The sequence below is a fragment of the Lontra canadensis genome, unplaced genomic scaffold (genome assembly GCF_010015895.1).
Source record: "Lontra canadensis isolate GAN:19392208 unplaced genomic scaffold, GSC_riverotter_1.0 scaffold1, whole genome shotgun sequence".
Taxonomy (NCBI): domain Eukaryota; kingdom Metazoa; phylum Chordata; class Mammalia; order Carnivora; family Mustelidae; genus Lontra; species Lontra canadensis.
The window spans coordinates 63,506,354-63,520,306 of NW_022630995.1; the positions used below are offsets into that span (position 1 = coordinate 63,506,354).

The 13,953-nt window shown below is 55.7% G+C and overlaps 1 protein-coding gene across 4 annotated transcripts in view; it reads left to right on the forward strand.

Annotated features, from left to right (window-relative positions):
- The window catches only part of TBC1D14 (TBC1 domain family member 14), a 101,981-nt gene that overhangs the window by 10,990 nt on the left and 77,038 nt on the right, over nucleotides 1–13,953 (forward strand). For all 4 annotated transcript variants that reach the window (XM_032855448.1, XM_032855474.1, XM_032855456.1 and 1 more), the window contains exon 2: nucleotides 503–1,241. In XM_032855448.1, coding sequence (XP_032711339.1) covers nucleotides 520–1,241 — 722 coding nt within the window. In that variant the 5' untranslated portion in view covers nucleotides 503–519. The remainder of the gene's footprint in view (nucleotides 1–502; nucleotides 1,242–13,953) is intronic.

Here is a 13,953-nt window from a genome sequence, read left to right on the forward strand (position 1 = left end):
CGGAGCCCAGTGTGGGACTCAAGCTCACCACCATGAGCTCAAAACCCGAGCTCAGATCAAGAGGGGCCGCTCCACCCACTGAGCCACCATGGCGCCCCTTTTGTTTATCATTTTTCAAAAAACTATGAAAAGCAAATAACCCTTTCTCTGCCTGGGCCTGCCCTCACACCCGCTGTACCAGCCCAGGGGGTCAGACACGTGACTGGTGGGGTGCTGGTGATGAAGAGCAAGGTGATTGTTGAAGTACTGTTTTACCCTACCTGTAGCCTTTGTTGGGGTTATTGTCCCATTGTTTTTTATTTTTTAGAAGATTATATTTCATATCGTGGTGATACATGCTAGAACTGTAGCTTCTGGTTCTGCATTAAAACTTGCTATGTAGGACTTTTTTCAAGGATTTGTCCCTAAAAAGGGCATCAGAACATTCGAGCTCTATGGCAGAGGAGTGTGTCTTAGGCTTTATAGCTACTGTCTTAATTTCCATCTTTGTGTTTTTTTCTAGTTCCTCCTCGGACCAAGATGACTGATGGAAACCTGTCCACCTCTACAAATGGCATAGCCTTGATGGGCGTTCTGGGTGGTCAGCCGGGAAACCACATTCAGAACCTGCAGCACTTGACTCTCAAGGCCCCCCGATCCCTCTCGTTGCCAGAGTATGGGCCCAGGCTGAAACTTGGTCCTGTAGACGATCGTCACAGCCTCAAGTCTGTGGACTCCGGCATTCCCACCCTCGAGATCAGTAACCCGGAACCCGTCCCCTGCAGCGCGGTCCATGTGAAGAGGAAGCCGTCGGAGCCGGAGATCGTCCCTGAGCGAGCTTGCCAGAGTGCTTGCCCACTGCCATCCTACACGCCCCCGGCTACTGGCGGTGCCGAGTGGGAGCAGAGCGTGCGGAAGTCGTCCACATTCCCCAGGACGGGCTATGACTCAGTGAAGCTCTACAGCCCCGCCTCCAAAGCCCTGAGCCGCAGCGATGATGTGTCCGTGTGCAGCGTGTCCAGTCTTGGCACGGAGCTATCAACCACGCTGTCCGTCAGCAACGAGGACATTTTGGACCTCGTGGTCACGAGCAGCTCCAGTGCCATCGTGACCCTGGAGAGCGACGATGACCCGCAGTTCACGGATGTCACCTTGAGCTCTGTCAAGGAAACCCGTGAGCTGCACCAGCAGGACTGTGCAGATGGAACCGAGGATGGGAGTAAACTGAAAATTTTGGGACCACTTAGCAGCTTCTTTACCAGGTAACGCCGTCTTTGTCTCCACGAGAGTTAGGTTCGCTGAACCGGCTGCTCTGTTCTCATCTGAAATGTGCTGTGTGCTTCCTGCCTTGCCAAGCAGGCCCCAAGTCCTACAGGCGACCGTGATTTCTGCCCAGAGCCTGGAACCAGGTGTAGTGGTGGGTAGGACTGGTTTGGAGGTGACCCTACTGTCTGAGGCCTCACCGCTCGCCGTCACCTCTGTGTCCTTCCCTGGCTCCCTCGCACACTTTGTTGTCATTTCCCGGCTTCTGAGTTGCTGTGGCATAGGGTGACCCATAAGTGGCCAGTGCTAACAGATTGGCAGCCTTACTCTGTCAGCCTTGTCCTCTGAAGGGCCCTTTACGCTCAGGGTTAAGCTCAGGGTTAGGAACCAACATCCCCCCTTGGACCCTGCCGGCCTAACATAGTTCTGGTGTTGCCAGGCAGCCCTGGCCCCGTGCCCCCACAGGGCTGTGTGCTGGGCCCGTGTTCTGACGCTGGCCCTGCCCTGCGGCTTCTGCTTTCCCCCCAGGCTGGCACCAGGCCACTCGGTTGCCAAACCAGGGCCTCTGGGGCCCCTGTGTCTCACCTTTAGCCCTGGGGTGCACAGCTCCCACGGGGCCTGCTTCTTACCTGTCCTCTTTTGCTTTCATTCAACAAGTGTGTGTGTCCCCAGCTCTTAGTAAGGGACTGTGGGAGGGGTGTGTGCATCGAAGTGTTACAGGAACTGACTTTGGGTCGGATGCATGGGCAGGGGACACATCAGTTGTATAAGTAGCCGGGGACCTCTGGGCTGTGCCATGCTGTGGGGAAGGGCATGGTGGGGGGGGGGGCGCGTGTGAGTCGCTGTGCAGGGAAGTGGTGACCTGTCCCTAACTGCCTGTTGGGGGACCCATTACTGTGATCAGCGCAGCTGCCCCCCGCATGTGTGTACTGTAGCAAAGCCCAGGGAGACACTTTGTGGTACTGGGTGTCCCCTTTTTCCTTTTTAAAGATTTATTTATTTATTTGGGAGAGAGAGAGAGAGCTCAAGTGAGGAAAGGGGCAAAGGGACGAGGAGGATCTCCAGCAGACTCCCTTTGAGTGTGGAGCCCGACCTGGGGCTTGATCCTGCAACCCTGAGCTGAAATCAAGAGTCAGATGCTTGACTGACAGAGCCAGCCAGATGCACCTGGTTGTCCATTAGAGGTGGTGTGCTGTGCTGGTGGGCATCCACCGGAGACATCTGTGGCTGTGGGCTTGAAGCCTAACTCACCACAGCCCCAGCTGTTTCACCGTCTGAATGTGGGCCTCGTCCTGAGTGAACCTGAGACCAGTTTTGAGCGAAAAGATGTCCAGTGCAGGCTGTGGTTCGTGGGGGATCTCTTCAATGTGCTGACAGTCAGGTGTGAGGCCTCTGTGGTCCCGGAGCTCTGTAACCCAGGACCGCCTTCAGTGGGAGGCGCCCAGGAGCTCTGGGGGCAACAGTCACCGTCCCTTCTGCGGCCATTGCCCCAGAATCTGTGGTTGTGGCTCTGATTAGCATGGCCGAGCTGTTCTCTTTACTCAGGTCAGTGTTTTCAGCATTCTGGGTCTGTAGATCCCACCTGGGTGCCTGGGACACGTGGGGTCCTCAGGATCCATCCCAAAACTCCAGAATCCGAATCTCAGGGGAAGGGCTGGGGAGACCGTGTGGGGGGTTCTTGGCAAATTTGGAAACGTGGTTCAGAGTGGGGGTAGCTGGGAAGCAGCCTAGAGGAAAGAGCTGAGCTTTGGACTGAACACACCTGCACCTGTGTCCTTGCTGTGTGACCTTGAACAGGTCACTTCACCTGTCTGAGCTGGCTCTCTCACCTCTCAGATCGCATCGAGTAAGTGCCCAGCCCAAGGTGCCCATTACGTTGTTGATACACTAGGTCTGCTTCTGAGACCTACTTCGTGTGGCGGTCACGGGAATGAAGTGGGTCCACGTGTGTGACCGTCACTGCTGCGCCTGGCTCTGGCCGCTGCCTTGTCTCACCGGGATGGAGCCTTCTCTCCCTTTGGAAGGAAACACTGCCAGTTACTTGGATCGTTGCTGAGGCTACTGTTCTTTTTTAATTGACGCATAGCGGACTACGCTGTTATGCTGGTTTCAGGTGTAAGACAGCATGACTGGACTTTCACGCGTGTTCCTAAATGATCGTCGAGCTGGATCTCAGTACCGTCTGTCACCACTCAAAGCTGTTACCTGGTGTCGACTACATTGTGTTCCCTGTGTTGTGCGCTGTGTTCTTTTGTCTTATTTAGTTTATAACTGGAAGTTTGTACCTCTAGATCCCCCTCCCCTATTCGGCCCGTCCTCCTCCCCACCAGGTTGCTCTTCATTTCGCAGTCTGTTCTTGTGTTGTATTTTAGAGTCTGCATGTAAGGGAAATTATATAGTATGGTAAAGCTTATGTTTCTTGAAAATCTTTCGTAGCTTTGTGCCGCAGAAACGAAATGTCTCCTCTTTGTTTTATTCTCTGGTTCTTGTCTCCTTAGCCCTTTCATAAAACATTAAATAATTTTTTTTTTTAGATTCTATTTATTTATTTAAGGAATCTCTCCACCCAACATGGGGCTGGGACTCCTGACCCTGGGATCAACAGTTGCGTGCTCCACTGACTGAGCTGGTCAGACACCCCCTCGTTTACCCTTTTAATGGCTGTGACATTATTGTGAGCCATTATTAAGCACTTTGGGGAAGCAGGTGGAATGTTAATGGCAAATGGATCAAAGTTTGTGATCTCCTGGGCTGAGTCTAGTGAGTTTTTTTGTCCTAGAGTCTTTAGGTGTTAGAGGAGCTTTCCATCTCAAATTCCTTTGAGGGGAAGAGGGTTCTGTGGCAAGGGTGTTTGGAACCCACTACACGTTTTACAGGTGAGTCACACAGGGGGTCCTGCTCACAGTAAGGCCTGTATGAGTTTTGTCGAGGGCAGGGCTAGGGCTAGAGCTGCATTCTGGGGTTTCTGGCCCAGCCTTCTGAGTCCTCCTGTTTCTCTGCTTCATCCCTTGACCCAGGCGACTTCCTTTACCCTTGTGCTTCTCTGTTCTCCTTGTCCTCACTGAGTCAATTTCTAGGAAATTGTAGGAGGAAGTGTCGGTAGCAGTGGAAGGCTCATCTGGGAGAATGGGGCTCAGAGGAGGGGTTGGACGCATTCACGAAATGAACTTGTGGTCCGAGGGCGCAGACTGGTTGGTGGCCCTGACTGCTTGATGATGGTGGTCTGGGAGAGACAGGAGCAGAGAAGGGACAGGATGGCAGGCTGGGCCTGACCACTGTGGACCCAGCTCCCTTTGTCGCTTTGACCTGCTCTCCATCTGGGCTGTCGGAAGCCCTGTGGTACTGATACCGCCTTGAGCTGAGAGGTGGTCCTGGGCCTTCAGGGACTCATGGCTGGTGGGGAGGACAGAGCAGGCACGGCGAGGGTAGGGGGGCATGAGTGCAGTCATGAGGGTGTGAGCCTATGAGCCTTTGGCTCTCCTGCTTAGTAGCTGTGTGACCTTCGGCAAGTCATTTTACTCTCCTCTGAGCTGTTAAATGGGGGCATGAAACTGTAAAGTTAGAGATCAAATCAGTAAGCCTTTAGCACACTCCCTGAGAAGTAGTAAGTAGGGGCTCTCTGTGATGCTAACAGAAATGTTACCACTTCTAGGAAATAAGTTTTTCTGAAGCTTTCTCTGGTTCTTATCCTAATGTGGTGCTTACTTTGATCAAAAGTTGTGATGGAAAAAGTTAAATCAGGATGTCTGCACTGTTGACATTTTGGGGTGGATGAATCTTTGTGGTTGGGGCCGTCCTGTCTAACAGCCTCCCTGGCTTATGTCCCCAAGATGCCAGGAGCCCTTCACAGGGTCGTACCGGGTGCTGCCTTCTGTCCCAGGCAGGGAGGGCTGGGAGGGGCCGGCAGGATCACCCAGCCTGTGAGAACCACCCCGCTGGCAGGTATAGACGTTGGTGTCTGTTTCCATGAAGGAAATATACTGATGTCACATAATTGGAGCAGGATCCCCTCTTGTTTGGAGAGAGGGCCTGTGTTAAGGCCTGTTTCACCCGTGTAGTTGAACAGTGTTTGTGTAGACGAGAGGAATCCAGTAATACACGTGTTTTCCACAGGAGACGGCTTGTTTCTGTAAAGGCAGGGTTTCCCGGCTGCTAATCTTCACGGGCCTGGGGGCCTGGAAGGTGATAATCCGCTTTGCCTACTTACAGTTTTTTCAGGCAGCTCTGTATGCTGCTCTCAGCAGAGACTGGGTGTCCTTGCTGAGGAGCCATGCTTGGGCTGTAGTGGAAGCAGATTAAGGTGCTTGCAGGGGGAGGGAGGATGGAGAGCTGCCGGGGTGGGGGAGGCTGGGAGATGTGGTGCCCTGGCTGTGTTCTGAACTGCTCCCACTCCCCAATCACCTCCCTCCACCCTGGTCGAGAGCCCCTAGGGACGCAGTCTGCATGGGGCTCACCCCAGCGGTGGGGGCCTGTGACACAGTGAGCAGGGTGCTGGGTGAGCTGGAGCTGCTCTGACCCAGGTTCGAACCTCGGCTCTGCCATTTTGGGCTTGTGTGACCCCAACAACTCCCCTCTGGTCTGTGGTCCCCCGTGTGTACGGGGTGGCGGGCGTTCACTGCCGCTCTGGTGAGGAGCGTATGGAGTCTTCAGAGAGATGCCGCGGGACAAAGTCCAGGCTGAGTGCATCCCCAGCTTGCAGCTTGGCTTTGTGGGCCTGCTGTCTGCTTTTGTTGGGGATTCACATAAGAGTCCACTGTTTTTACGGGTTTGTGTAGGGACAAAGGTGAAACCGTTCTTTTGAGAAAAATCTTTAAGGCATTTTGACATGGTGTGAATTCATTCAACTGCAATTCCTCGGCTTTGGGGGTTTGATAACTTGGAAGGAGCTCTGGACAGTGCTGAGGAGGAAATGTGCTCCTTGCTTTCTTTTTTTCTTTCCTTTTCATTTTTTTTAAAGAAACTAATTTTTTTAAGGGGGGAGAGAGGGGCGGGAGGAGGGGCAGAGGGAGAGAGAGAACCTGAAGCTCCGAAGCAGGCTCCCTGCCCCGCGCAGGGCTCGGCCTCACCATCCTGAGATCACGACCAGAGTCCAAACCAAGAGTTGGACGCTTAACCGACTGGGCCCCCCAGGCCCCCCCTCCTCACTTTCTCTTTGGAGAGGTGAGTTTGTTTATGAGCCGGGCAGAGAAACTTCAGAGGCACGGGGAGTGACAGGTGGTGGCCGCTGCGGGCCCCTCGGAGCACGTGGCCATGGCGGCCTTGCTTGATCTTCAGTCCCGTGGGGGAGAGCGTGTGTGGGTAGGTGGACTCTGCAGGCAGGCCGCTCTCCTTCCTGTGTGGCCGTCGGGGTCTCTCGGAGCTGGGGTTCTGGATAGGAGTTGGATGCTGTCAGCTTCTCCCGGGAGGAGCCAACCGAGGCAGGAGGAGGCGGAGAAAGTTAGGCGGTAGTGTCCCGTAGGGTGGTGTCAGGGCCGTGCGGCTCTCCAGTGTCGGCCCTGTGCTTGTCCCCTGGCTCATGCCAGGCCACTGCGGCTGTGGTGGGGTGAAGTGGGAGGGTCCTGACCCTGACTTCTGAGGGTTGGGGGGTGGCTCTGATGCAGCAGAGGGCCTAGGGGCCCAGGGTAGAGCCCAAGACTTGGGCCCTCAACGGGAGTGTGAAATCACCTCAGTCCTTGCGTTGTTAGATCCTTTCTGCTTAAACTTTTGCAGGTGGTTTCTGTAACCTGTGCCGAAAGCTGATGGATTCAGGTAAGTCCTGTGAGTAATTCTTACTCATAGGTGGGGAGACTGTGGCAGGGGGTGGTTAAGTAGCCCGCAAGGGATACAGCCGGCACTGGGCACAGGACTCCGAACTTAGGGTTTTCATCTGGAGAACAGGAACAAGTTCAGGTGTCAAAGGGAGGAGGTGTGCGTGGGTGTGAAGCACAGGCGCGCAGGAGGCACACCGTCTACGTTACTAATTGACTTTTGCCCAGATGCGTGTGCGCGCGCGCGCGCTTGTGGTGCGTGTGTATGTGTGCATGCATGATACCCAGGAAACAGCCCTGGTGGGTGTTCCCTGGACCTAGCTGTCTGCTGCTGTGTGGGCACGGGTAAGGCGGGCACTCAGCCTCTCTGGGGGCTTCCTGTCCTTGTTTGCAGAAGGGGCTCAGGGCACCTGCCTTATGCAGCTGTGAAAAGAAAAAGTAGCCGTGTGACCCCGGTGCTGGGCTCCAAGCGCCAGGCAGCAAGGGGGGCCCTGTGGCGTGTGAGGACGGTTCTTAGACGTAGAAGTCCAGAAAGAAATACGGAGACTTAGAGGCTGGCAGGTCTTTGAGTGTCTTCCGCATGGACAAGGTCAACATGGTGTCCCACAGGTGGAAGGATCAACATGTGTGAAGTCATAGGAGCAGGAGAAAGCCCAGTGTTTCTGGGAAAGCACTGTGGCCCGAGGTGCCCAGGATGGAGAGCCGACAGGCTCACATGCCCAACTCCACAGTCCCTGCTCTTTCTACCGGAGACACCACACTATCTCTTTTTTAAAAATTTATTCTTACTTTTAAGTAATCTCTGTGCCCAAGGTGGGGCTCAGATTCAGCTTCTGAGCTCCAGAGTCATCTGCTGTATGGACGGAGCCAGCAGGGTGGCCCTGCATGGCCTTTGGGGACATGCGTGCCATGATCAGCTCTGGGGGGGTTGCTGGGAGAGCAAGAGGAGATGCGCTGTGCTCGGGCTGGGCAGGGTCTGTAGGTGTGTGGCTGGGGCCGACGGGGGCACTGCTCGCAGGTCAGGGGGTGCGCTCTGCGGCACCCCCTCGGGGCACAGAAGCGTCTCAGTGCGAAGAGGGCATGGTGTGTGAGCAGGTTGAGAAGGCTGTCCTCGCTCACTGAGTCCTGAGGCCTTCCTGGGCTGGCTGTGGGGAGGGGGTGCAGAGCAGAATCAGTGACAGGCCAGGGCAGCCAGGAGCAGGAGAAGCAGAGAAGATTTTGGCAAGGACGCCAGGAGGGCAGCCGTTATTGTATTAAGTACACATCCATGCGGTGTCTCGATGATTCCGAGTACTGTCCGTTGTGCGAGGAGAGTTTTCCCTGGCCCTGTTTGGATGACCCCACTCCCGGGCTTTCAGGCCCTCTAGGACTTCTCGTGCCAGGTGGTGGCTTTTCAGCAGCTCGACCCCAGTGCTATGGAATGCCTGCCTTTTCCGAGCACGGGCTGACCCCATTGAGCTGCCACTGGCCCTTGTTACAGCCCCTCCCAGGTCCTTGATGCCCTGACTCCACCTGACCTTCATTTCCAGGGGTTCTTCCGGGGCGGGGGTGGGGAGAGCGGTGCGTGGATGGTGAAGCAGCCACAGGCGGCTGGTGTCCATGAGGGGTCCGTTCCAGGAGCTCACTCTGAACAGCCGAGCTAAGGGCATGCTGCCTGCCTGAGCTTTGCTTCCTGGTGATGGTGGGCCCCGGCACGATTCCCTGCAGGCCTGGGGGTGCTGCTGTGCACTGTGCTCTGCCCTTCACCATGTTTCTCATCAGGCCTATTTTTTTTTTAAGAAACATTTACCGAGGAGCGTCTGGGGGGCTCAGTTGTTAAGCAAGACTTCTGCTGCCTTCCGCTCAGGTCATGATCCCAGGGTCCTGCGATCGAGCCCCACATCCAGCTCTTTGCTCCATGGGGAGCCTGCTTTTCCCTCTCCCTCTGCTGTTCCCCTGCTTGTGTGCTTGCTCCCTCTCTTTCACAAATAAATAAATAACATTAAAAAAAAAATACTTACCAAGCATCTGCCCTTTGCCAAGGCACCGTGCTAGGTGCTTGGGATTCGGCTGTGGACAAGACAAAGACCCTTGTCCCTGAGGAGCTTCTGTTCTAGTGGGAGGAGAGGATAATACCCGAAGTAAGTATGGGGAGCACAGATGTTGATGGTGATAGGTGGTGCCATGGGGAGAACAAGGCAGCGGAGGCAGGAGGAGAGACTGGCCAGGGCGTGCTCTAAAACACACTGGTCAGCGGGGCCCACGGAAGCAGGGCCTGCCTGGTGCACGGGTGGGAGACACTTCAGCAGAGACGGAGGAGGCAGGGAAGTTGACCCTGCAGCCTCCTGGCGAAGCTGAAACAGGCCAGGAAGGGCCCGGGTAGGCCTGGTGACTAGAGAAGAGGACGGAAGCTGGGGGGACAGAGTGAGCCATGACAGGGGTGGAGATGAGGTCGGTGGGACCAGGTCCTATTGCAGGCCTGCAGGTTGTCAAGAGCTGCCTTTGACCGAGCGCAAGGGGAAGAACGGCAGAACATGGGGCAGAGGAGGCGTGCTAGTCTTCTACTAGCTTGCCACACAGCAAGTGAAAAGTAACCAGATAGCAGATGAAAACGTCACATGGCCACGTTTTCTCTGGGGGTCTCACAAGGATGGAACCCAGACATTGAGCAGTGGAGAGCAAGGAGCTGTCGCCTTCCTGGCTCAGTCAGATCATTGGCAGTGCTTGGTTTCCCATGGTCTTTGGTTCCTCGATGGCCGTCAGCTGGGGCTGCTTCCAGTCCCTAGGTGCTTCTGCTGTGCCTTGTCGTGTGTCCCGGCTGTCTTCAGTGCAGCAACAGGGAACCTCCCCCCCGCTTGTGTACAGTCCTTCTCCCACTTTGACTCTCTCTTGCCAGGGAGAGCCCTGGTTCTTAAGGGCTCACTGATGAGGCCAACCAAGAATAACCTCCCTTTCCCGAAATTTCTGTGCCGTACGACAGCTGACCATGGGAGTGACTGTCCGACACAGTCATGGTTTATACCCACACTGAGGGTTGCTGGAGAGGTGGGGGCAGCGGTGTACCCTGGAAACCAGTGTGGGGTGAGTTTGAGAAAGAGTTAGAGGAGGGGACTTGCTATTAGCAAAGGCAGATGGGAGCAAACACGTGAGGTGACAGCCGGATGAAGACGTGGAATGAGGGGTCTTTCTTTTCTCCAGGGCTCGAGAAACAGGGGTTTCTGTTTACTGCTAAGAATAGCCTAGCAGGGACGCCTGGGTGGCTCAGTTGGTTAAGCGGTTGCCTTCGGCTCAGGTCATGATCCCAGTGTCCTGGGATCGAGTCCCACTTCAGGCTCCTTGCTCAGCAGGGAGCCTGCTTCTCCCTCTGCCTCTTCCTGCCTTTCTGTCTGCCTGTGCTCACTCTCTCTGACAAATAAATAAATCTTTAAAAAAAAAAAAAAAAGAATAGCCTAGCAAAAGAGCAGATGCAGATGTAACCAGAGAGAGGAGGCCTTGCAGAGAGGTGTCCTTCAGTGGCCTCCAAAGGAGCAGGGTCTGGTGCTTACGGGACACACTGGCTTCAGCTGCATGGAATCGTCTAGATTAAGAAGCGGTGAAGCAGAGGATGTTGGCACCAGGGCCGGAGGACAGATGTGGCCGTGGGGGGTCTGTGGGAGTCCTTGCCTTCTTTATTTAGTGAATGTGGACTACTTTATTATAGTCTTTAGTGCTGTGTCATTGTTTTTCTGTGTGTGAATATAGATTTTTAATTTCAGCATATTTCCTTTTTTAACTGTCTTAGAGCAGTTTTATATCACAGTGAAATTAAGCAGAAAGTGCGGAGTTGGGGCGCCTGGGTGGCTCAGTGGTTTAAGCCTCTGCCTTCAGCTCAGGTCATGATTTCAGGGTCCTGGGATCGAGCCCTGCATGGGGCTCTCTGCTCAGTGGGGATCCTGCTTCCCCTCCTCTCTCTCTGCCTGCCTCTCTGCCTTCTTGTGATCTCTGTCAAATAAATAAATAAAATCTTAAAAAAAAAAAAGTGCAGAGTTGGGGCGTCTGGCTGGCTCAGTTGGTAGGGCATGCGACTCTTGATCTCGGGGTTGTGAGTTCAAGCCCCAGGTTGGGCATGGAGCTCACTTAAGAAAAGAGAGAGAGTGCAGAGTTCCCATAGAATGCCCAGCTGTGAGTGCAAAGTTCCCATAGAATGCCCACCTGCCAGCCGAGGCACCGCCTCCCCCATCTCAACGTCCTGACCAGAGCGAAACCTCCTTACAGTCAGTGGACACGTCATCGTCACCCAGAGTCCGCGGTTAGTGGCCAGGTCACGTTTCATGCGGAGTGACCTGTATCCATTGTTACCATGGCACATGAGGTGCTGCCCTGCCCTAGACAGCCTGCTCCCCTCCCTCCCTACACACCCCTGGCGACCACCCATCTTCTTCCTGCCTCCATAATTTCGTCTTTTCCAGAATGTCAGGGAGTTGGAATCCTAACAGTGCAGCCTGTTCAGACTGGCTTCTCTGGCTTGGTAATGTGCATTTAAGGTTCCTCCCTGTCTTTTCATGCCTCGATGAAGCTCGTTTCTTCCTAGCACTGAATATTATCTCATTGTCTGGAACGGACCATTTATTTTTTCATTCATCTCCTGAAGGACATCTTGGTTGCTTCCAAGCTTTGGCAGTTGTGGATAACGTGGCTGTAAATATCTCCATGCGGGTTTTTGTGTCGACAGGAGTTTTCAACTCCTTCGGGTAAACAGCAGGGAGCCTGATGCTGGATCGAATCTAAGAGTGTGTTTAGTTCAGCAGAAACTGCCAGACCGCCTTGTGGAGCAGCCGTCCTGTTTCTGTGCCCACCCACAGTGAGCGAGGGCTCCTGCGGCTCTAGGAAGCCTGCTTCCTTGTGCCCTAGGAAGGAAGCAGGGTCCTCTGTGGATGGGATGGGCCCCTGGGGTGAAGGAGGGAGTGTGATGAAAGGAGAAGGTGCGAGAGTCATCGTGGGGCGTGGGATTGCAGGATCTGGCTCTGTAAGAGAGTGGGCAGCCTGCCTCTGGGGGGTACGTGTGCTGGGCCTAGGCGTGTGTGTGGGCCATGGTTGTGATTATGCTGAGTTGGGATGAAAGGGGAGGCAGGCAAGGGAGTTGAGGGAGCGTGGAAGCTGGGGAAGGGGTGGGGGACGTCAGGAGGGCAAGCAGCAGCGAAGGAGGAAGGGCCAGTGGGATCTTGGTGGGTGGAGGAATCCGAGGAGCCGGTTGAGGGATCCGGGCCCAAGGGTAGCGGGGAGCCTTCATGGTGTGGATAAACGGGCTTAGGGCAACAGCCAGCTGGCCGTGGCGCTTGGAGGGCTCAGCCCCCACCTGGACCCCTGCCCTGCTCAGTCTGACCGTAAGACTCAACCCCGGGAGGTCACGTGCTGTTCCAGGTGTCTGGTAACTCCTCCAGGGGGTTGGGAGGAGGAGGCAGAGCACCTTCACGGGACCCCTTTCTGGTGCTCGGGGAGGGGAGGGAGGTAGCAGTTCCCTCCCGGGGGCATTGTTGGGATGGGTGCTCCTTCGCTGGGCTGGCCACGGGTACACGGAAGCTCCCGTTTTCGAGCAGCATCTCCTGCCGGAACGGCCGGCACGGGGCGCCCTGCTCTGGGCTGCGATCCTCTGGAGTGGCCCAGGCCAGGATGGCGCGAAGGCAAGGAAATGCCATGAGGAAATGTCCAGGAGGAGCACGGACCATCGTCATGCCGGGGCCGTCACTTCCTCTTCTTCAGTCCTTGGCCTTCTCTAGGGGACCCCGTCCTCCCTCCAGCTGGCTGCTCGCAGCCGATGTCTCTTTGGCATTCCCCACCAGGGACTAGCCTCCCGAAGGCCAGGCCTGCGGAGGTGGGAGCTCGCTCACTCAGAACACTTCCATGCTTCTCTGAGGCTCTGCATCCTTGCATTGTTGCTGTAAATGCTCACCCACCGTCGGCCTCCACGTGAGGACCAGCCTCATGGGCCTTCTGTGTGCTCCAGGGCGTCCTTGTTCCCACCAGAGGGGCACAGAGAAGACGCTGGGGGTGGGTTTGTGTGTGTCCCAGAAGTTGCCTTGCTGCTGTGGCTTTGGCTGCTGTCCTTCTGATGGGCCCGATCTCCCGCGTGTTCAGGTCCTTGGGTCCCTTTCCTGCATCCGTGTCCCCAAGCGTCTCTTGGAGCAGGAGCCCCTTGAGGTCAGTGGGGAGTGCGCACAGGGAGGTCCCAGCGGCTGCCGTTGCATCGTGGCTGTCGTGGGCTACAGCCCTGTGTGGGGAGGGCTGTGGAGGCCACAGTGAAGCCTCCCACATGTCGCAGGGGTGAATATCATCCCAGCTCTGCCACTTACTTCCCCCCTGCACTGGCAGCAAGTTGCTGTGTCCCACGTGTCAAATGGAGAATTGGGCTGGTGGTCTTCTCCAGCAGGAGAAACATTTCCCAGCTTGGCGCCTCATCTGCCTGCAGCCCTCCTTCCCTCCTCCGCCAGGCTCAGCGACCCTCTTCTGGGAGCAGGTGGCACTTCTGCCCTTTGCTGCTGCCCACACTTCGTGAGAGGAGCCCACTGAAGATTCCCAGCAGAGTGGAGTCCCCAGCTCCCGGCCCAAGCAGCCCCCGCTTGGTCGGTACCATTGGTGGGTGCCCCTTGAGGGCCTGCATCATACCCCCACACTCACACCTAAATGGAATTCAGTAAACGTTTGTCAGATGGGTGAGTGGAGACGGCTTCCATGTCCTTGGTGAACACCTCCCCAGGACCGAGTGCTGAGGACGCAGCCACCACCAGCCCTGTTCCCCCAGTAAATGTAACAGATGCCCCTTGTAGTCTGGTGTGGGTGCACAGCTGCAAGAGATGCTCCAGCTCAGGCTTTTGGTGCCAGTGCCGGGGAGAGGTAAACCGCAGGGTGTCTGGGGAGGGACGAGGGATGTGGGGGAGCCCAACCTCTGTGAGAAGCAGAAACCAGCGGGTTCAGGTCCCTGGTCCCATGGTGCCTTGCATGCACTTTG